The sequence below is a fragment of the Solanum pennellii genome, chromosome 4, assembly GCF_001406875.1.
Source record: "Solanum pennellii chromosome 4, SPENNV200".
Taxonomy (NCBI): domain Eukaryota; kingdom Viridiplantae; phylum Streptophyta; class Magnoliopsida; order Solanales; family Solanaceae; genus Solanum; species Solanum pennellii.
The window spans coordinates 67928045-67952974 of record NC_028640.1 but is presented as its reverse complement, the minus strand read 5'-3'; the positions used below and the strand labels follow the sequence as shown (position 1 = coordinate 67952974).

The following is a 24930-nucleotide window of genomic DNA, read 5'->3' as shown; positions in this document are numbered from 1 at the left end:
AAAATAGTTTTACATTTTAAAAAATAGAAAAATTATTTAAATGAAGGATAAAATAGTAATTCAACTTTGAGGTTAGGAGCTTCCCACTTATAATAATATATGATGATATGATATATGATATGATTATTATCTCTCCTTTATTGTAATTACTATAATTTCACTTAATCATATTATTACATTTAAATTTCTCCTATATAAATAAAAATTAAATTTTACTAACAAAGAAGATTTTTTGAGAAGTATTTCAAATCATGAAACTTTTAATTTTTTATGCCTTTCCCATCCCACGACCCTGTCAAAATAAATTACAAAAATTTTGAAAATTCTTTTCTTGTTGGGTCAAATCTCAAGGTCGGATTTTGAAATGGTCCTCAGGGTCTTGTCCTAGTTTGGGTATCGGGGTCGAATCCTTGATCAATTATTGAGGTTGACTTTTGGATCAAAAATTATTTTCCTAAAGAGTATTTTTTAGTTTTAAGTCAAGAATTCACCAACAAAACATTAAAAAAATATTTTCTACTTACCAACCAAACATGAGAAAGTAAGTTAGAAATCCATTTATTTTCGAGAAAGCATTTTCCTTCCTACAAAACAAAACAGACCCTTAATCTACTTCTCTAAATCTCAAATATTTTTGCAAACAACATCAGTTTGTCAAGTCATCTTATATATTTTTTTACACTGAAGGAAGTAATCTTGTACACAACAAATATAATTTACCAGCATAAAATTGAGACAAAACTTAAAAAGTTCACATAATACTCTTTTGTATAAGAATTTATTAGGGAAGAAAGTGGGGTGGGGGCTAACAAAAAATAAAGGGTGTAATGACAAAAGTACTCATGTGTTGAGACAAGAGAATTTTATCACATACAGAGTTAGAAATTCAAATAAGAGAGCTCAAAAAAATTAGATCTTATGTTAAAGGATTTATATAAATACACATAAAAATCATTTTTTATCCTATTTATATAGTATATACTATTTCAACAATTGGACCCCTCTGACATAGAACAAGCCAGAAGGCATATTAGTACAAACAAAATCTTCCAAACCATCACAGCAATAATACCCCCTATGGCCAACCTTGTCCTACAACACTGTGTCAAGTGTCAATCTTGACAATGAATCTAATTGAAGACAGATATATTTGGAGGAAAATCAAGATTTCTGAAAATTCCATTTGTTTTTTTTTCTTCAAAATTCTGCAAGAATTTAACTGTTATGACTGCATTTGGTGGAAACTGAAATAGAAGTACAGTAGATCAGAGAGTACATACACACCCTCATTGTCATCAGAATCATGTCAAGCAAACTAACAGTCACCTTATTTTTCTCATTTCTCAACATATCTTTTTTATTCCCAACATCCATTTCTGGTTTAAATCAAGAAGGGGTTTCTTTACTCTCATGGCTTTCCACTTTTAACTCTTCTTCTGCTACTGTTGTGCCTTTCTCTTCATGGAATCCAAGTCATGTAAATCCATGCAAATGGGATTATATCCAATGCACCAGTAATGGATTTGTTTCAGATATCAAGATCAGGTCGATCAATCTTCCCGCGATATTCCCAAGTCAACTTCTTTCTTTTCCATTCCTTGAAGTGCTAGTCCTCTCAAATTGTAACCTTACTGGTGAAATTCCAGCTTCTATTGGAAATTTGTCGTCGTCTCTGAGGATTTTGGATCTCAGTTTCAATGCTCTAACAGGAAGTATTCCACCTGAAATAGGAAGATTGTCACAGCTGAAGCAACTTTTGTTGAGTTCGAATTTCTTTCAAGGTCAGATACCAAAGGAGATAGGAAGATGTTCTGAATTGCAGCAGCTTGAGCTCTTTGACAATCAGTTTACTGGAAAGATACCTGAAGAGATCGGTCAGTTAACCAGTCTTGAAATCTTTCGTGCTGGTGGGAACGTAGGAATTCAAGGAGAAATCCCGATGCAGATATCAAGCTGCAAAAAGTTGGTCATTTTGGGTCTTGCAGATACCGGTGTTACGGGTCAGATTCCACATAGTATAGGTGAACTCAAAAAGCTGCAGACTCTTGCTGTTTACACAGCTAATTTGACTGGTGAAATCCCACCAGAAATTGGGAATTGCACTTCTTTAGAAGAACTGTTTGTCTATGAGAATCAAATTACTGGAGAAATTCCACGTGAACTCGGTCTCTTGAAGAATCTTAAGAAGGTTTTGCTTTGGAAGAACAATCTGACAGGGGAAATTCCAGGAAATCTTGGAAACTGTTCGAGTTTGAAAGTGATTGATTTCTCTTTGAACTATCTATATGGTAAAATCCCTCCATCTTTCGAGAATTTAGCCACATTGGAGGAGCTTCTATTATCAGGAAACAGCATTTCTGGAGAAATCCCATACTATATTGGCAACTTTTCCAGCTTGAAGCAGCTTGAATTGGACAACAACAACATTTCAGGTGTGATTCCACCTACCATTGGGAAACTAAAGGAGCTAAATCTGTTTTTCGCTTGGCAGAATCAACTGCACGGGAGCATACCGACTGAGCTAGCAGATTGTCAGAAACTTCAGTCTTTGGATCTTTCTCACAATTTCCTTACAGGGTCCATCCCAAACACTTTATTCAATCTCAGGAACTTGACTAATCTGCTGCTGATATCAAATGTTCTGTCTGGTGGAATTCCACCTGATATTGGAAATTGCACCAGCTTGTCCAGATTACGCCTTGGATCAAACAGGTTAGATGGTCCAATTCCTCCAGAAATAGGGCGTCTACCGAGTTTGAGTTATCTTGAACTGTCACAAAATCAATTCACTGGATCAATCCCTCCAGCTATTGGCAACTGTCCGCAGCTAGAAATGGTTGATCTTCATGGAAACAATCTTCAAGGAACAGTTCCTTCCTCTTTTGTGTCCCTCACTGGTCTTAATATATTAGACCTATCCATGAACAAAATATCAGGTAACATTCCAGAAGATATAGGGAAACTACCATTACTGAACAAGCTCATACTGAATGGAAACAACATAGACGGAACGGTTCCTAAATCACTTGGACTCTGCCAGGATTTGCAGCTGTTGGATTTAAGCAGCAACAGACTCGCGGGCTTAATCCCTGAAGAGATTGGTAACCTCCAAGGACTAGATATTCTGTTCAATTTAAGTCGTAATTTTCTGACCGGACAGATTCCTGAAAGCTTCTCTAACCTCTCCAAGCTAGCCAACATGGATATTTCTCATAACATGTTGACTGGAAGTCTTAGAGTACTCAGTAACCTTGATAACCTTGTTTCTCTGAATGTTTCATACAATAACTTTTCTGGTGATCTTCCTAACACCAAATTCTTTCAAGGTCTCCCTCCTAGCGCTTTTATTGGTAATCAAGAGCTCTGCACTGACAGAGCTGCATGCCACTTAAGTGGTGATCACCATGGATTAAAATTCATAAAGAAGATCACCATTGCTATCGTACTCAGCATTTTCATGGCCACGTTAATTGTGACAGCTTCTATTGCCATCTTTATCCGAACACAGGGAGAGATATGTCAGAAGGACGACGAAGAAAATGGTTTGCAGTGGGAATTCACCCCATTCCGAAAGCTTAGCTTCTCTGTAACTGATGTAGTGCCAAGACTTAGTGAATCTAACATTGTTGGGAAGGGCTGCTCAAGCTTTGTTTATCGCGTTGAGACACCATCAGGACAGGTGATCGCGGTGAAGAAATTATTGGCTAAGAAAATCGGTGAGGCTCCTCAGAGGGACTTTTTTTCTGCAGAAGTTAGAACACTGGGATCAATCAGGCATAAAAACATAGTGAGGCTTCTTGGATGTTGTAATAATGGCAAAACAAGATTGTTGTTGTTTGATTACATTAGTAACGGGAGTTTATCGGGACTGCTCCATGAGAAGAGGATATTTCTGGATTGGGATGCTAGGTTTAATATCATATTAGGAGCAGCTCAGGGTTTAGCTTATCTTCACCATGACTGTAGTCCTCCTATAGTCCATCGCGACATCAAAACCAATAACATTTTGGTAGGTCCACAGTTTGAAGCTTTTCTTGCAGACTTTGGACTTGCAAAGCTATTAAACACATCATCAGATACTTCAAGAGCTTCCACCATAATAGCTGGTTCCTATGGGTATATAGCTCCGGGTGAGTACATTTCCTCAAATTTCCGCGCTAAATATTCAAATATTTATTAAGTGCTCAACATTTTGATAGCATGATTATGCTAGTACTATTGATATTAGCTTTAAAGGAACACTTGAAGTTCACTATATTAGTCTTGTACCCCGTGAAATTCGCTGTGCACAAGACATATAGTGGGTATGTATACTATGTTTGGACAGCATTCTAAATGTTTTGGTCCTATATTGCAGAATATGGATATAGTCTAAGAATAACTGAGAAGAGTGATGTCTATAGCTATGGCATTGTGCTTCTCGAGATCCTAACGGGGATGGAACCAACTGATTCCCGGATACCAGAAGGTACCCACATTGTCACTTGGGTCAATCAGGAGCTAAGAGTAAAACATAAGGAATTCACAACAATTCTTGATCAGCAATTACTTTTAAGGTCTGGTACACAAACTCAGGAGATGCTTCAAGTTCTTGGGGTGGCACTACTTTGTGTTAACCCATGCGCGAATGAAAGACCAACAATGAAGGATGTAGCAGCAATGCTAATGGAAATCAGGCACGAAAATGAAGATATTGAGAAGCCTAATCGAGGAGTAGTACCAAATCCTAAAGAAGCAATTAGTTGTCCTAGTTTCTCTGGTTCATCTCAACCTCTCATCAGATCCCCTCCTCAGTAACTCTAGTTAACTTAAGACTAACTAGTTTATTCTTTCAAGTAAATAATAAGGATGTATAGATTATCAATATTCATAACAAAATAAGAACCTCTTTCTAGTCCTGACAATAAGTCGTTTTGACAAACTAAATTCGTTATTGTTAGTATAAAAGAAGGATCATTTTATTTTTCCTTCCAATTTGTGCAACTACCCTAGAAGAAATGTCAAAAAGTGATCCCTACAACTATTCAATTAAACAAATGCAAGAAATGTCAAAAAGTGATCCCTACAACTATTCAATTAAACAAATGCAAGAAATGCGGGCAATATCTCTCAGATCATTAGACTTAACATGTCCGAACAACAGCTAATTAACTTATAATTATGAAGTAAAAATTAAGAGAGTAGAAGTACAAGAACAAGTGTCCTCATTAAAATGACAGTAAACCAATATTATTATGTGATGATTGATTAAATGAGAAGCATAAATATCTGATGATTAAAGATTAGAAACCAAATATCAACAATAGAAGTTATAGCAGCAATAGAGTCCAAACTGGGGCCTCTGATTGCCAGGGGTATATGTAGCCTTTTGGTTACAGGTTCAACTAAATCCATAACTTTCAACACGCAATATATATGTAAAAATCAACTAAAATTTCAAGACTCTCAACAAATATTAGATGTGACCCCCTAAATTTAACAGTACAATGAGTTCAATATTGAGAATCTTAAAAAAAATTGAACTCATTAAATTTAAATCTCAAACCTGTCTCGAACTCTAGTTTGTGGGGTGATGATAAAAAGGCAAGGTTGTGACAAGATCTTTGTTGGAACTATGTAAACTGAATCATGTAGTATGGGGAAAGGAAGGGACCATCATTCCCTACCAATTTCTTTACAAGTCATTTTCACAAAAGATGAAAAAGAATCAGCTCACCATGTTCTTGAAAGGTACATTGCATTTTAGGCCATGTGATATCAAACCTTTTTAGGCCCACAAGTAGGTTACAGTAATACATCAATTTTCAAAGTATACATTATGTAAGTTGATACTTTCTATAACCTCTATGAGAATATAAGGTATTAATCAAACTCTTCTTATTCCAAGCATTTGATTAACAACTAGACATTGCTAATATGAAAATAATTCTTTTTTTGAATAACTTTTCTACCATCACTTATTAGCAACAATTGAAAATAATCCTGACTTAAAAGATGTTATTGAGTAATCCAATGAAATAGGTTCAAATAGAATGGAGTGGATACTAATAGGCTATATTGCTCAGATTCTGGTTCGGTATCCATATGGATACGGATCTAGAGGTTGGATTCTTTGTTACATTATTTTTAGTAATCAGGGATATGGTTCCTAGGGGTGCTGGAATACAACCAATAGATGTATATTATGGAATATACAGTAAATATTTCGATATATTAAAGTTATTAAACTAAATCTAATAAAATTTAATTCTTAATAAACGCCTTTTACTTATATATAGCAAATCATATTCATACTTTATATATATGTACTCAAAGCACCCAAGGTATGTACCACATACAGTACGTATCCCACACCCATGTCATGTCGACAAAGATTTTGAAGAGTCCGAGCATTATAGCTAATAGGTAGGTAAAAATCGTGTGTATTGATAAGCATCCACTAAAACAGAACACCACTTTATCCAATGAAAACAAGTAACCATATGAGTACTTTAGTATCAAAGATATGTAAACATGAGTACATGACAATCAGCATAAAGTAACATTTAAGTTTGTGCTTGATGCATCAACATAGAATATAAATTTGGATGACATAATTAAACTATCAACTTTAACAAAATCCACTTTAAACATGACTAGCTATCAACATAAAGTATTAAGTAAAGCTATATTTCATACTTTAATTTGTGTTCTATTTTGTGTACATAATCAGTAAAGCATCATCTCTTATCCATCTTATATCATAGTGAAAATTGGAGTGTAATTGATCAAAAAAAACTTGGCTTTCAACCCCAGACTGGCACATACAAGGCAAGACATATAGACACCAATGGACATGTGTAGAAAGAGGAAAGGACAAAGGTTGGCAGATACAAAGATCTATAGTGATCACTAAAAAACAAGTGTTTTAGCTAGATGTAGAGAAGGTGCAAAGAATGAAGGAATGCAAAATGAATAATTTAATCACTAAATTGGAGCCTGTTTTCTTGTTTTTCTTTACTAAAGTGAGAAATTTTTCTAGTATTAAATAAAGATTGAGTAATAATTGGTATTTGTGGGTTACTAGCACTATTTCCCATAGTTTTTATCAAAAAAAAAATCCATAGAATTATCTTTGAATATTTTATCCACATATTGCCAACACAACTAACAAAAACTACTTACAACTTCTATTGCTAAATTAAACACTAAAAATCTGTTGCTGATACCTAATAGGTAGGTAAGAATCTTGTATATTGATAATCATCTAAAAGAGAACATCACTCTTATCCAATGAAAACAGTACCATATATATGATTACTTAGTCAAGATAAAGACACATCACAACAAATGGAACTTGTGGATGATTGTAATGACAAGTTTAAAAGATATGTAAACATCATGACAATCAACATCATTAAGTACTAAAGAAACATTTAGGTTTATGTTTTATGCATGATGCTGCTGCATCAGCATAGAATGTACATTTGGATGATATAAACCATAACTTTATAAAAATCTACTTTAAACATGACTTATGATAAAAAAAAAAAGTATATATATTGGTTTCTTTATAGAAATCAATGAATCATCTACCCTAGCATGTTATCCATCTTATCATAGTAAAAGTTGGAGGGTGCTTGATCCGAGAACTTGGCATATCATTCTCTAGACAGACACATACAAGGCAAGATAGACACAAGTCACACAACCGACATGTGCTCAAAGAATAAAGGACAAAAGAACGCAGATACTAGGATCTCTATTGATCACTAAAAGCCATATGTTTTAGATATAAAAGTTAGTTCAAAAAGATTAACGTCCCACAATACAGATCCCACAATACAGATTGAACAGCAATAAGATAAGTCATCCCAAAAAACAAGATCATATTGAGCAGTAACTTTGAGGAAGATAGCATCGGGACATGCTACTACCTATGTATAGTGACGGGTGTCATCAGTCATGTTCAACTATAAGTGGAGAAGGGTCTGAGGAAAGCCCTTCCTCTATCAGTGGTAGGCACAGAAGGTATAAGCAAACCTGGTAAAAGAATTTGTGAAATAAGGTTTCAACAATAATTGATGTTTCGTTACCCCACAGAAGAAAAAGTAAGGGCGAATTTGATGGACAAGTAATTCCTGCAATGGAAGTGACCGTTTACATATGTCATAAATTTTTCCATGCTCACTCATTTGAATATCTGAAGCAAACATGGAATTCCGTGTGACTTATAGGTCACAAGTTCGAGCTTTGACATTCTACTTTAAACATGACAATGATCAGCATAAAGTATCAAAGTATTTTTTACACTTCTGTGGTCTCTGTCGAGTTCCAATGAAAAATAGCAAACAATCAAGTGTCTGTGTTAAAAGTTGAAGGGAAGTTGACTACACACTTGGCTTCAACACAACGAAAAGAAGAAAAGAAAAGTTACACAGAAGATTAATCATTCTAACAGAGCTTGCTTTACACAAGCCCCCCAGACAAGTGTACAGCGGGGGTAGGCACAGATAAATATGCACAAACGATTAAGGAAAAAGGCATGCAGAAAGAAGAATCTACTTTGATTACCAAGAAAGCTAGAGAATTACAAGCTAAGATAGTGTAAAGTGTGAAGGAATGAGATTACAATGTATTTACAAATCACTAGGAGGAATAGAAGTCAATTTACAATACCAAAGAGAACCATAATTAGTAATTGGCTCATACTTATGCAATCGGCTACAAGTGTGTGGTACATATTGCTCCATTTGACAAGAATTTCTTTTATTTTTTACTCCTTCCGGAACATATTCCACTATCCAGCATTGAATCTTACAATTAGTATTTCAACCCTTGCATAAGTAAGGAAAGCAAATACAATGTAAAACCCTGGGCTTTGCAAGGAAATACGACGTAAGTAATATATACATGAAGTGTGGTGATTGGCATATCAAAGAATCTTAGTTCTAATTATAGCTTTGAGATCAAAGCTCAAAATCACAATGCTAGAAGAAGCATAGCAAAAATAACGCAAATGTGCCAGTACTCCAACAGTCATCAGCCGCTACGTGGATATAGTCTGATGCACTTGCATGTGTGGCTGGAAAAAACTCATAGACAGCTGAGAGATGATGCTTACTGCTTCCCCCCTGGATTCCATTTTATACTGCAACCAATGCTAGTAGAAAGTACGAAAATAAATTTAGTGCACAACTTTAACCACCCATTTCCATTAGGCTTTTCAAGGAAGAAAACCAGAAATACCTTTCAAATGGAAATACGACTACCTGGGTTTTTGAGTTGATGAAACTGGCTGGCCACTAAGTACACAATCAATCGCTAGGCTTAAGTCCCTATAGGATGTGTCATAACAACTACATTAGGAATTCACAATACAATAGACTCTTGAGCGAAAATTGAGCAGACAATGTAATTAACCTTCCCGTGACAGGCATATTGTTACTTGGCCTTGAATCATCAAATTGTCCATGATACACTAGCTCAAAGGGCCTTCTGCCATCCTGACACAAGATGAAATATCAAATCTGTAAATAATTCCAAATTAAATAAAAAAGCAAGATTGCTTACAACTCTTTTGAGAAAACTTTTATAGAGGCTTCGAGAATATGTTAAGTATTATTAACTTGGGATGAAAGAAATAAAAGGAAACCCCAAATCACTCTCAGTAAGAACTAAGATACACGGCGACAAATTATGGCTGAACGGATAGCAAACAAGGGGGTAAATACATCTATAAGGTGGATAATGTATAATGTAGGGAAAGAAACAAGGATCAGAAAAGCATGGAAATCGCAAAGCAGGGGCGCAGTGTGTCATGTTGAGTGCTGACCTTGAAGCTTTTAGATATAACTCATGTAGTCATTACCTTTTTGAATAGGAAAAATTCTGGTGTACAAACAGCCCCAAAATCTCTTGCCACTTCTTGTGACTACAAGAAAAACATCAAGCTGAAGAAGTTCGATACGAAACAGGTTCTACAATATTTCAAATAAAAACATAAGAAACAGGCAATATAATTACTGCATACATGTCATGTAGTGTATTGAACACCTCATCTTTGTACAACGGTTCATGATTACAAAACAAAATACAATTTGGAAGAGCTTTTACCAATAACAACTCCACAATTGTACTTCTACGGCATAGTTTACATAATTGCAGTCTCAAGGAGGAAGAGGAAAAGGCGCATGTAGCAATACAACTACTTGGTTTAACTGAATCTAACATTTTCACATGGAGCATACAATATATATGTAAGAAAATCACTAAAATTTATATGTGCAATGATTCAATGTTAAGAACCTAAAGGCTGAAACCATCGAATTCAATCCCTGGATTCGCCTTCGGGTATGATTACTTTGTTACCTTATTCATTGACTTATTAGCATCCTGTTCTTGTCACGGTTGACCTAACTAAACTTCAGGAATGTGTAGTTAAAAGCAATTTGGCAGAGGAGGTAAAAAACAGTATGAAAATAAGCTAGGTTAGTCCATATTCTCAATGGAATTTAACCAATCTTGTAGAAAGATATAGGGGAGAAATAAGGTTAATAGCGGACTGGTGAACATCTGAGTCTAGCCAGACACTGATCTCGCGCAACCAAAATATTTCAATCGAAAATGAAAAAGTAAATGGGAAGAAAAGTGATTGTGATATATACAGAGACTAAGCTAAGAGGAAACAGCATCACAAATGGAAAAATCCCCCAGAAAAGATACCACAGGCGACAACATAGTGCAAGAGCATATCGGAGTAATAAAATATAAGCAATTTAATTGAAAACTATCATCAAGAACTCAGTATAAGAGCAAACCTCATCATAAAGATAAGGGAAAGGATATTTGAAGAACTTAGCATCTTCAGCCATGAATTCAGGTCCATCCTGTGAAATAGAGAAACTCACAACAAAATCACATAATAGTCTCACAAAATCAAGAGATCATAAGTTATCAAGTATCTCAACCTGTGGATGTGTAACTACAGAGTTCGAAGATATTGCTACCACCGCAAGCCCTTTCTGCAGCAAAGATGAACTTCTTGATGTTATTCTGTTCTTTTCAACAACTGAGCTGACAGCAAGCAGAGAGAGCATGTAATGCGTGAAATTAGAAAAGAAGGAAAATGGAATCAGTTTTCTACTTACCTTCATGTAGAAATTTGAGAGTTTAACAATATCCTTCTTCAAGTGTATGACAAATGGACAATGGTTGCAGATGAACATAACCTACAAATTAAAATAATCAGAGATGATTCACAGTAAACACAAGTTAATAAAGAAGAGGGACAGAAAATCCATGATTCTTTAGTTCTTTTTTCAACCTTTGGCAACACAATAAAGCTTCTAATTTTTAGTAAAGCCTTGTGCAGGCATAAAACAAACACAGGGTTTAGGTCAAAGCTATTGGGTTCAGACGAACCCAAAGCCAGAAACGTACATCTGCCCTGGACAAAAATCAAGAGACTAGCCCCCCCCCCCTTTAATAATACTAGCTTTTGAGTGCTTGTAAGTTGTATGTAGAACTAAAAGGCAAAGGCGGGGATAAGAAGTTGTACAAACTAGCCAAGGAGAGAGAGAGGAGGGCCCGTGACCTAGATCAAGTGAAGTGATCAACAAGGACGGAAAAGATCCTGGTGGAGGAGGCACTCATTAGACGGAGAAGTCAGTCATACTTTCATAGACTCTTGAACAAAGAGGGGGATAGACATGGTGTTGGGGGATTTGGAGCACACAGAGAAGAGTCGTGATTTTGGGAATTGTTGGTGTATAAGGTTAAGGAGGTTAATAGCATTATTCATAGGATGCACAGGGGAAGAGAATCCGGGACAAATGAGATCCCGGTGAAACTTTGGAAGCCAGACGAAATCCCAGTGAAATTTCAGAAGAATGCAGGTAGGACAGGAATGGATTGGCTTACTAGACTGTTTACTGTTGCTTTCAAGATGATGTAAATGCCCGAAGAATGGAAGTGGAGTACAATGACTTTGTAATACAAGCACAAGAGTGACATTCAAAATTACAACTATAGGGATATCAAGTTGCTAAGCCATTATGAAAGTATGGAAGAGGGTAGTGGAGAAGAGGGTGGGAACGGGCGTGTCTATTTTAGAAAACTACTTCGGATTTCATGCTGGGACATTCAACGACAAAAGTCATTCGTCTTGTGAGGAGGTTGGTGGAGCAGTATAGGGAGAGGAAGATGAACCTCAACATAGTGTTCATCGATCTAGAAAAAACCTATTACAAAGTTCCTAGAGAGGTTTTATGGAGTTGTTAGCGTACATGTTGCGTACACTAGGGAAATTTAGGACATATTTGATGAAGTCAAGACCCAGGTAAGGACAGTGGGTGGAGACTTGGAGCACTTCCCAGGTGTGACAGGATTTCCAAAGGATCAGTTTTTAGCTCGTTATTATTTGCCTTGGTGAGTATTAACACGATACATCCAAGTTGAGGTGTTATGGTGTATGTTATTTATGGATGACATAGTTCTAGACGAAACCTGTGGCGGAGTTAACCCTAAGCTGGAGGTTTGGAGACAGACCCTAGAGTCTAAAAAACAGGTTGAGCAAGACCAAGATTGAATACTTAGAGTGTAGTTCAATGACATGATGCATGATGCTTGATACACAGGTCATCTAAATGAGGAAAAATTTCAAAGCATCTTTGGTACGTTATCCAAGAATTTAGGAAGATTGACGAGGATGTCACACATCGTATTAGTGCAGGATGGAAGAAATAGAGGCTCGCGTCCAGAGGTTTGTTTAATAAGAAGGTGCCTGATGTACTGCGGATTTACAGTACTTTTAATGCTTTAAACTTGGAGTTTTGTGTGTTTCTTAAGCATTTGTTAGTAGATTTGATGGTCTTTTGATAATATTTTGCAGGAAAATAGGTTTCGGAATAGTCAGGATGAGAAGAGTTGAAGCAGCAGCAGTTTAGTGTTTGACAAGTCATCCTACGATTCATATACCTTTCTATGAGCCGTAGGATTGAACCGTAGAATGAAGCAGTACATATTGGGTGCTAAGTGTAAAATGACAAAAGCTAATGGCGAGCCGTAGTAACTTCTACAAGCCGTACAATTGAGTAGTAGAGAAGTTCAGTGAAGTTGAGCTCCAGTATTTGGTTGACGAGATGCCACGACGGTTCATGCTAAGTTCTATGGGTCGTAGAACATAAACTGTAGAAAACTTCAGAAGAAAAGTTAAAGTTGTTGTTTGACAGACAGCTCCTACGAACCGTAGGACTTCCTATGAGTGAACCGTAGGATCGACTACCTGAACCAAATTTTCCTAGATTTCCTTTTCCTACTTTAATTAGGATTTTGATGTCTATAAGTTATAGTTGTAATTTTCGCTTTTACATTGTTAGACAATTTGATACTTCTACTTTTGGCTTTGAGAATTAACTTGCAATATTTGTGCATTTAATTCTTGAAGTGTTGGTTTATAATATTGCTTTTTGTTCGTCAATTCAAGATTCCGGACTTCATCAACTCTAATGTTGGAGGTCTCAAGTTCGAAACCCACTGCCATCAGAAAATGTGTAGCATGTATATCCCACACGAAAACCTGGAGTGAACTCATTATTGGGGATGCTAGGGGTGAACTCGGATGAAACTCAAAAATTTTCTCTCATATGGACAGTGAAGAAGGATGGAAAATACTATGTGAAGTCAGGTTGTCACTACTTATTGTGTGAAGCAACAAGGAGAATGTAGATTGGCAACGGATGATGATCTTGAGAATGAAATCCCCAACTACAGTGGCATGCATTGGATGGACAATCTGACTTATACCTAGCATGCACCTTCCTTTTTTCTTAAAGGAGGACGCAGAATCAGTTGGATACATTTTACTACACTATAAATACATTTGGCTATATGGTGGGAACCTGACACAAGTTGTGCCTAGTTGGAATCTGAGAAGCTAGGGAGAAAGCAGCAAAAAACAAGAAGACTAACAAAATGACAGGTGTTTTAAAGGGAAAACGTATTTTCTGTTGATAGCTTTAGATGCATGCAAAGCTTGAAAATTTTGGTGCAAGTTTTGCTTTCTGATTACATAGATATATCCAGATTTCTTGAACTCATTCCATACATACATAAGGAATTTAAGTGTAGCAAATTCCTTTGAACACACGCTGCACCTACTCGGTGCTGCAGCTTTGTGAATAAAATCGCCCTTTACGTTTCAAAAAAGAAATTCTCTCACTTAGCAAATTAAATTCAAAATTCAAAATCCAACACATCCTTCCCATTTCTGTAAACAAAAAATACTCATGACTCATGTATGCCAACCATACTAAATATGAGTAATTGCATTCAACCATACTTTTGGATATAATCATCTTTAACAAACGCATAATACTTTTGTAATGTTAGTGTGGAATTTAGCTATAATGACAATAAAGGTCACAATGTTAAATTTGTTACATACTATCGTAATCAACTTGCATTGTCTTTCTTATTATCATTATAACTCCAACATCCCGTACTAGTCGGGTTCCCAATCCTAACATCTTGGACTTGGAAGATTGAGGTCAAATATCACTTCAGAAATTCAAAGTGTTATCAGTGAAATCAAATCAATCCACTTTAGATGGGTAAATCGGAGTAGTTAAGATGATAGTATTGTTCTATTTACCAGCAATGCAGGATATGCTTCAAAATCATCAAGGTTCCAAACTTTACCAGTAAGCGGCTCCGTAAGCTGAAACATTTCTCCCATTAAAAATTACTACCAATAAAATTCTTTGTTTTCAAACATTACTTAAGAAAATAAAAAACGGACCTCAAAATTGGGAGCTCTGAAACCAAGAGACACGCCTTTGGACTCTGTTCTTGCAGCTCGTATCACAAGCTTCCTTGCCGGCAGAACACTCCGGCGTTGCGGAGAGTAATAGCTCTTCTTCAAGTAACAGAGCGAGGGAAGAGAAGAAGGCGAAGCTCTAGAAGCTCTGGCTATCGTGCGCGGCCCCGATAGTAAGCGTGCACCGGTTGATAATCCGGTGACCGTTGGAATAACCACCATCGGAAACTCTCTCCTTCACACGAAGTTTGATAGAAACCGTTATCCAAAGATACAATTTGTGTTGCCCAAATTCTTTTGGGCCAGTACACTTTATTTGGGCCTCGGATCCTTTAAACTAGAAAAAATTGTATATAATAACAAATTATTGGTTCAAATTAAATGTTATTAACATAGTTTGATTTAATTATATCCTATGGTAAACTATTGTTAATTCGCCTCTCCCCATGGTGGAATATCGCTCGCCACTCTCGTTTTGGTGGCAGTCTCGTTCACCTCTCTCGTTTTTTATACAAACACAAATGTATAAAATGTGTTTGTGTTTGTATAAAGCGAGAGAAAAATGTATATGTACATATACTTTTGTTTCTTTCGCTTGCCACTCTCACTCGCCTCCTCTCACCTTATACAAACACAAATATATACATTGTGTTTGTGTTTGTATAAAGCGAGAGAAAAGTGTATATACAAATATGAATGCATATATTTTTGTCCTATACACTTATGATTATACAAATACAGTCTTCCCCTACCCAGTTTTCTTTTGTCTTTCTTTCTTTCTCGCTTTATACAAACGCAGATTATTTAATTGATATTTTGTATATGTATATCGAAACAGATTATACAGTGTTTTCTTTTGTATATATATAGCAAATTATACAATTGTTTTCTTTGTATATGTATAGTGAATTATACAACTGTTTTCTTTGTATATGTATAGCAAAATATACACATTTACATTTGTTATGGAGCGCAATCATGCAAACTATAGCTATAGTATACAAATATGATTTTTATATTTGATAGATGTGAAAGTTATTCTTTAAACTATGCCCTGTGAAATAATGTGTGTTTACTAAACTTATGTCTTGAGGCATAACTTGGGTCACTAAACTTGTATGTTGAACTTAATTTCTTTTGCATTCAATGACTGCGACTCCAAAGAGTTCTACTACTGGGGTTACCACTCCTACAAAACTGTTTTGGGTTCCAAAGTCGTTATAAGGACGAGACGGCGAGAGGAGAAGCATAACTTATGTCGACACTCAACTTATTTAAAGACATAACCTATGTTATTGAAGTTATGTATAAAGGTATAACTCCAACATAACCTAACACAGGTCGTTTTCGAAGACAATGCTAGAATTATTCATTTATAATTAAGTGTCATTTAATGTAAATTAAGAGACAATGATTCTTAGACATTAAATTGTGAAAATTTCCCCATATAAAAAGAGTTGACCTTTATGTTAAAGGACATTTGTTTCTACTTTAAAGCTCGATTCAAATATTATTAACAAAATCATCAATACATTTATTTATTCATTTACTTTCTTGTGTTCGTCAAACACAACTTCTCCAAAATTATCTTCAATCTTCAAAATTAGGCTAAACAGATTTTTCATCTATATTATTGGTAAATTACATTTAATTTATTGATATATTTCTTTTTGTCTTCTCATTATTACTATTATCATTATCAACTCAATTTATGTGTTTTTTAAATCACGTTACAAATTCGAAAGTACCTTTTTAGCAGTTTTATTTTGATTCTAATTATATCTTGCTAACAAATCTTTTCTTTGTGAAGCTGAACAGAAAATTGACTAAATATCACAAATCATGAAGTTCTAAAATGTAGCAATTTGTCCGCACTAAAGTTCGAAAAGAAATTGTTAAATATCTCATAGAGAAATGACATATTTAAGTTTTAAAGAAGATTGATAAATTCATTGTAGAAAAATAAAATATTTAAAATAGTTTATTCAGTTACTTTTCAGGACATGTATAACAAACTAAAATTTGTTGATCATAAAAGAAAAAACTTACAAGTTGATCAAATAACAAAAGAAAAATAGAAGAGGATTTCAAACTGCTATTACAAAATAGATAATTAAAAGAAAATAACACAACGTAGCATAACCCTAATGAGATAGTGCATCCTCTCTCTATATATAAGCATCTTAATGCACACGTTCATTCCTTTAACCAGGTTTCAGATGTAATTAGACAGTATATTAATTGAGTCCTTCGTCGTGGCTAAATTCGTAAAATTACACTTTGATGAATGTTTGTTGAAAGTAACACACAATATTATCATACGCTTGATGAATGTTTGTTCAAAATAACACACAATATCATCATATGCATATCACATTTAGTATACCATTTAAAAAGTTAAACAAAACTATCATTTTTTCCCTAAATTGATGATGCACCTTTTGATAAAAAAAAATTTGAGCTTGATTCCTAGAAATGATAAAACTTTCAATTCAGGATTATGAATATTATTCATTGATTGAATCAGTAGAGTTTGAATACTGAATTCCTAAACCTAAAAAAGAACTCATCCAATAACAATATATTAATATTAGAAAATGTGACAAAGTCTACTTTCAATCCTCTAGTATTCCCTAGGAACTAGTTTAGAGATTCCTAAGTTGACCCAATATTACAACACAAGGCAAGAGTCTTGCCACAAGAAGGGAAAAAAAGTTTCCTCCTAAAATTAGACATTCTTGTAGTTTGCTTTTTCAAAAAAAAAAAACTATTTTTAAGTAGTTGGAGGGAATTAAATCCATTGGGGCTAGATTTATTTATTTATTTATTCAAGATATTTTAATTAGTGATATATAAGCATGATATGCATTATAACCACCAAAGGATGGTGAAGTCTGGATGATGTTGCATCTCCTTTAATCAGATGTTTTGAATTTTGAATTTTAGATATGAAATTTATTTTAGTTGGAAGTGTTCCCCCTTAATAAGGCCTTACACGACACGATTTGAAATAGTCGAATTCTAATGTGATTATCGAAGGTCGAATTTTAAAAAATGGTGTGCATTTATGATATCGAGCGAACTAGATTTTCTTATATTAGGTCATAATAGGTTCTTCTACAAGGATAAAATTTAGGATTAGATTACTAATTTATAGTTGTACATTTTGATTGGTGAAAGGGAGAGGAAGAGATTCCCCAAGTGGACTCATTAAAAACTAGTTTCCCCAAGTGGACTCATTAAAAACTAGTGAAACTTTAATACTAGTAATTAAAACCTAAACCTTCATTGTAATTAATTAGCATTAGACTAATTTTTAGTGTAAAATCATCTTGATTCTCAAGAATCTTTACTATTCACACCATGTGTCACTCTTAATTATATTCTGTGTTATTTGTTTTTGCTTCTATTTTGTTTGAACTTGAGATGATGGGGATGGATTAAATTTTAATTTCTTATAGGCTGAGGAAGCTAAGATTTTAATATTGAGTTATAATTACTAAAATTTATTAATCACTATACTAGATGTGGACAATTATGTAGAATGAGAAATTTATTAATTATGCAACATGAATTAAAAATTTTTACCAGATTATATCCAATCAATGAATTGATATATATGTGGCCAACTGGCCCAACATTTCTGCAACTCAATTTATTTCAAACAAGTTTATTATATATATATATATATTATATATATAAATTATTACCTTACATTTGGGATGCCGTGCCATATATACACTACAGAAGATGAATTCTTCAAATATGTTTGTGCATTTAACAATTTATATAAATATATGATGGCATTGGACTATTACTCTGTTTATTATCTTGTGTTTATTTATTTAGTTTTATGTAAGATTCATTAATGACTTCATTAATTTAATTTTTTTTTGATAGTTTAAACGTCAGCTTATATTCAAAATTGAAAAACATTAATGCTAACTGAAATTAAATTAAAATAATACACATTTATATATTTAATCTATAAATTACATATTAAAATTTTATGTAGATCTCAAGTTTAAATTGACTTAATAAATTCTTGATTTCTTCACCAGTTATACCTTGCTGTATATAACCAAATGTTATTAGGGGAAGCTCATATCTAAGTGTGGGGGACTACTTGTTTTGATAATAATAAACATAACTATCTTAGCGAGTTGTCCATCCATCACCATGTAATATAGAAAGGAATATTATATCTTCTCTATTTTAATTTATATGTTATAAACATTTTTTATTGATCTAAAAAAACCATTTTTTTTTAGTTTTAGTAAAATAATATTATCATACAAATATCTATAATTTATTCTAACTTACAAAAAAAAAATTAAACTTTTTTTTGTGTAAATTAAATAGTGTATATTCCTTTTGTTTGAGTTAATTTGATTTAACATAGAGTTTGAGAAGAAAAAAATATTCTTATGAGTTAGTCACTTGATATAGAGTTTAAGAAAAAAAATATAAAATATCAATCTTATGATGTTAAATTAAGGTTATGTTTAATGTATCTGATATCAAAATCACTTGGACTATCTCGCTCGCCTCTCTCTCTCATTCAATATGTATTAATATTTCAGAACGTATTTGGTAACAAAAATGCGTATATCTAATGTCAAAAAATTTATTGACACATTCATTTGGATATTAATGTATAGTGAAAGTGAGAGGGAAAAAAGCAGAACGATAGGGAGAGAGGGGAACGAAAGGTGTCTTGGAAAGGTTATAAGTGCTTCTAGGCACCAATTTTTAGGTAATTTTTTAAAAATAATAAATCAAAAATAGAATATCATCTATAGATCTGTTATTACTTTTAAGGCATAATACATATATTGAATTCTAAACTTGACTTTAAATTTTAACTTTGATATTGAATTTTCATAGTGCACAAATAGGCACTTTAACTATCCTATCTTTCAATAAATAAACATGCGATTTTTGGAGCCAAAGTGCGTGAAATGCAAACGCTGTCACGTGTATTAGTGAGCCAATCAGTGGCTGCCAACTAATTAGACATTTTACACGTCTTTTTTTTAAAAAAAATATCTTACACATCATTTTGAAACTAAAAAAAATTAAAATTAATTTTAATTAATATAAAAGAGATTCATTAAGGGTAGAATTGTCATTTCAGCATTTTTTACCGTTGTGGGCCTCGAAAATTACCCCTTGCTCGCGCAGAATGTATGCATTTCACGCATTTCGGTAGGTAGGAATCGCGTGTTTATTTATTGAAAGATAGAATAGTTAAAGTGCCTATTAGTGCCTATGAAAGTTTGAGGTCAAAGTTAAAATTTGAAGTCAAGTTTAAGGTCTAATATATATATTATGCCTACTTTTAATTTATAGATTATATTTTATAAGTCTATCCAAACAGGCCTAGCACTTCCCTAATAATATGGCTAAGGAAATAATGAATGTCAGATCTCAAATGCTAATAAATAATTCTTTTATAAAACAAAGAATCGATTATATTCACATTGCACGATTTTGTTATTATTAAGAAGGTCAAATATGGAAATTGAAATTCTTGATGGCAATAGGATGATGAGATGCACAATTATGTTCCAAAAAAAACATTTGGAACTAACACAAATTATCAATTTAATAAGTGTTTGACTTCAAGAGCATCAAAAGATACTAATTAACACACCATTAAGAGAAAAGGAAAAAAAAAAAGGAAAAGGAAATCTAAACGATTCTTTTCAGATCTAATTAAGTCGCTCTATAACAATTATATTTTATAACAAAAAATTATTATAATAATCATGTTATACTATATTATATGTTATTTATAGTAATATTCACTATAATAATCAAAACTATTATCGAGATAAATGATATTGTTATAAGATATTTAACTATATTTGGTATATGAAATTTTGATCTGGTTGATTTGATCCAACAATAAAAATAACAATAATATATTAGTGCAACTTTTATAAGTAAAATTTGGTAAAAATAAAATATATATAATTTTTATATTTATTTTTATAAAGTAAAGAAATTATTTTTCATATAAATGCGTAGTTTAAAAGAAATGCAATCAAAGTATTGGAATTGAAATTAGGAAACATATTATGAAAAAATAGCAAGATGAGAAAGCTAATTAAATGAAGCAAACAAATTGTACAAATTGAAGAGAAAAGATACCATGTGAATACTAACATTTTAAAAGTTATAATTTATGCAAAGTCATACTAATTATTTAAAAGTTAAAACCATAAATTAAGATAAAATATATAATATTACTAGTTAACACCTTGCCATTTAGGTGTTAGCCACCTGGTCCAGTTCTTATTAGGGAAGTTTGTATCTGATATGGGGCCTACTCACACCCTTTTTTAATTATCCATTGATAACAACATAACAACCTCACTAAGTACTTAGCATGTACTGTCACTGTACTAAAACTCATAAAATTTGTTCCCTCTTATTGGTTGCTTAATTAATTAAACTATATACTAGTACCATTAAACTAAACAATTATTTCAATCAAGGTTGTGGTAGAGTGGAACACTATAACAAAAATAATTTTTAGCGGCATTAAATAATGACACTAATAAAAAGTGTTAATGTCTTTACCGGCATTAGTTAAGTATCGTTAAAACCAATATCGCTAAAGGCTTTAGGGACATATATAAGGAGTGACAATTGCCGCTAAAAATACATATTTAGCGGCAATTAAGAATTAAATGTCGCTAATGGTCATTTTTACTGTAGTGGAATGTGAATAAGTACTCCTTCTCGAGCTCGGATATGAAGTTATCTTAATTAGGAAGCGTCTTATCCTTAATGCGGAACCTTCTGGAGTGTTATTCAAACTCCAATACAGATACATACAATATCGAGTGACAATTTTAAGAAAATGGTATCTCATGAAATCGTTCATTTGTCAGGTTTATAATTGGTAAGATTTCTTTAGAAAACGGTATGAATCATGTATTTGAACAATGCAGTGGCGCACACAGAATTTTTCGTAAATGGTGTCACCTTATAAAATGAGAAAATAAATAAAATAATATAAATCATACTTTTTTTTAAAAAAAAAAAAAGCCACAAATAAAATACAATTCATGTATATTGTTATAACTTTTTCTACAAAAATAAAATAAAAGACACACTATAATTTTTTTCATGAGTTTTTTTGTTATGAAATGTATTAAAAGTAATTTCCTTGATGATATTATATTAAATTTTTGTTTATACAAATAAAATACCAAATAATTAGTAAACAAAGAAGGTCAAAGAAAAGAAAAAACATGACTATGTAAGATTGAACACGCAGCCTATGTTTCAGCAGAAAATGACCTAAGCTACGTGCTTCTATTGTTCAAACAATGTCACTTATATTATATAAACCTTTTATGTTTCCTTTTATTTTGCTATTTTTTTCCGGCGAAGCAGTGTCACGTGACACCCCTTCCCCATCCTAAATCTACCTCTGAACAATGTATCAATGAAGATAAAATAAATGAATGGCTTCTTAATTTCCTAAAAATTACTAATTATGAAACAAAATTTATGATAAAATTGACAAATAAAAAGTTGTTCTACTAGTCAACCTAGATTAGAACTTTGTTTCTTTAATTTTGCAATACAACAATATCTTATGTGTCTAGATGGGGTGCACATTTGTTTGCATCAAATAAATTCAAAATTAATTTTGCAAATTCATCATTAATCTACTTATAATTTGGTCCATAATTCATCATCTAATTTCCTTTATATAGAATGATTTTTCCTACCTAAGTGACAGGCCCCTTTACTTTCTCACAATCAAATTAATGCATTATTGTTCCTTTAAAAATATGAGGACAGATATGCTTTAAGTCAACTATATATTTAAATATGATTTTATTATATGTTTTAAAGTCAGCTATATATTTAAAAATATCAGAATAAATGTGTTTTAAGTCAGCTATATATTTAAAAATATAAGAATAAATGCGTTTTAAGTCAGCTTATATATAGTTCGTGTTTGGCATGAAATTAAACGGCTCACTTCCTAGCTAATCAATCATTGCATGTTTATAATTTCATTAATTAATAGATCAAGTTTTTTTTTTGTCTACTACAAATTAAATCAGGTAATTAGGACCTTATTACTGTTATTATTAATTGCTAATTGATAAGTGGATTTGAATTTTGCATAGGTCAACCCAAGGGGAACAATTACAGCTATATATGTAATATTTAGTGTTAGATCACTCTCTTATCTGATCAACAACATATATAATATAAATTAATACTTAATACGTTAATTAAACAGCAATTATTATGAATATTTAAAATTAACAAATTAAAATAATAAAAAATAAACAAATAAATATTCTTTAGATCATGAATCCAAGCAAAGAGGTCTAATTTTTTCTTAATAATATTTGTTAGTGGACGTACGAAAGAGGAATATATTTTTTTGTTATATTTTTTCGTCTGAAATTAACAACAAAGCATATCGAGGAATCTTAGATTTGGGCGGTGGGTCTCATCATATTGTCACTATTATGCTCATTTTATTAGACTCATATTAATTTGATTTTATCTTTTATAAATTGTATTGTCTATTTTTTTATTGATTGTATGACTTTCTCAATTTATTTTTATTTGTTTAGTATTAACTTATAATATTTTTAAATATAATAATAATTTTACTCTATGATTTTTTATTCTAATAAATTCAATAATTTGAAAATGACTATAGTTTATATAAATGTAAATTTATGACTAAATGAATAAACAACTCTTAAAATTTTAAATTAGATAAGTATTTTAGATAGTTATTTAATGATAAGAATAAGAAAGTATTGAAAGAAAATATAATAATGCTTTTCCTTCATTTACGAATAAAAAAAAGTTATCTTTAATATAAGAACTAGGTAAAATAAAATGGAGCGCGTTATAATATAATGTTTAAATTTGAAATGCAAAGCTCAATTAATTGTCGAACAATTTACGAGGTATATTTTAAACAATGTAGTAATTGAATATTAATCCACTTAATTTGTTGCCAGTATTTCTTTTTTAAATATGAGGATAATTTTTTAAATTCAATATTTTACCACTTGCATTATTTGTTTTTGAAAGTAAATTAATCACTTACGATTAAAAAATATTTTCCAAAAAGTTCTTGCTCAAATTTGAATTTACTAAGCAAGAGCTACTTTGACCTATGCAATATTTGTCAAATCCCAATGAAATGAATTTCTAACACTTCTCGTCATGGTACAAATTTAATAAATTTTTCGAAATTCAAAAATGCATTACTCTCCCATCATGTCTTGACTTCGTCTCATATTAGTTATTTATATATGTGAAAATAATTAATTTAAATTATCTGTTAAAACAAATAGTAGATTAATTTAAAAAAATTATTTAAACTTTGAATTAATTATATTTGAAAGTATAACTAAGTTTGTAAAGTTTTTAAAAAATATTTTACAAAGTTATAAATTAGTAAATCTATCTTTCTTATGTACAATTTTTTAAGGGACGTATTATAAAGAGAAAAAAGTCAACTAATATGAAAAAATGGATTAATTGAACCCCCACCCCCCACCACCCCCACCCAAAAAAGAAATTTACCCATATTTTTAATGACTATATCTCTTTTTAAGAGAAGTCTAAGAAGAAGCAAATTATAAAAATTACCATATACTTTATGACTAAATTAAATAATTCTTTAATTTAATATTTTTTAATTAATTTTTAAAGAGGGATCTAACATCTCAAAAATTCATTTATGTTTGGATGAAAGAAAGTAATATTTTTCTTAATTCTTAAAAGACATGTAAAAAATAAAACATGATGGATAATTATTTTTTTTAAAAAAAGGTAAAAGTGGGGGAGTACAACAATTATAATAGTTTAATTGAAAAAACAATAAATAAAGTAGAGAACTCCTAAAAACTCTCTGATCTTGATTTGTTTGACCTTATCCATTTATGTTGCTGTTGGGAAACATCAAACCATAATAATAATTGATGAACTTGTGTTTTTCAATTATGAGATTTGCTCTTTGCCTATTTTTGAAATCTAAAAAAAATAATTTCGTTTTAGACATTTTGTTGGACATATTAGAAGAAATTCACATGATATGCTTCCTGCAATAATAAAAGCATTATAATTTT

The 24930-nt window shown here is 32.2% G+C and overlaps 2 protein-coding genes across 5 annotated transcripts; one reads left to right on the top strand and one right to left on the bottom strand.

The window, feature by feature from the left end:
• The first annotated feature begins 976 nt into the window (after positions 1-976).
• Positions 977-4967, top strand: LOC107018427 (receptor-like protein kinase 2). Its single transcript, XM_015218911.2, has 2 exons — positions 977-4130; positions 4358-4967. Exons 1-2 carry the CDS (start codon positions 1304-1306, stop codon positions 4795-4797), a joined length of 3267 nt encoding a protein of 1088 aa, XP_015074397.1. The 5' UTR covers positions 977-1303; the 3' UTR covers positions 4798-4967.
• A 3627-nt stretch (positions 4968-8594) lies between these two features.
• On the bottom strand, positions 8595-15107 carry LOC107018276. 4 transcript variants are annotated; one of them, XM_015218714.2, is made up of 9 exons: positions 14780-15100; positions 14633-14698; positions 11130-11210; positions 10950-11003; positions 10800-10868; positions 9851-9913; positions 9403-9485; positions 9252-9317; positions 8595-9142 (listed from the first exon to the last, which is right to left on the bottom strand). In XM_015218714.2, the coding sequence occupies exons 1-9, from the start codon at positions 15017-15019 to the stop codon at positions 9100-9102; spliced, it is 765 nt and encodes a 254-aa protein (XP_015074200.1). In that variant the 5' UTR covers positions 15020-15100; the 3' UTR covers positions 8595-9099. The 4 variants fall into 4 exon arrangements, 3 of the variants coding, with proteins under 3 accessions (XP_015074200.1, XP_015074202.1, XP_015074201.1); XM_015218715.2 differs by having other exon boundaries at positions 9001-9142; positions 9229-9317; XR_003578012.1 differs by having other exon boundaries at positions 9067-9142; positions 9851-9959; positions 14780-15107.
• Positions 15108-24930: the final 9823 nt, after the last annotated feature.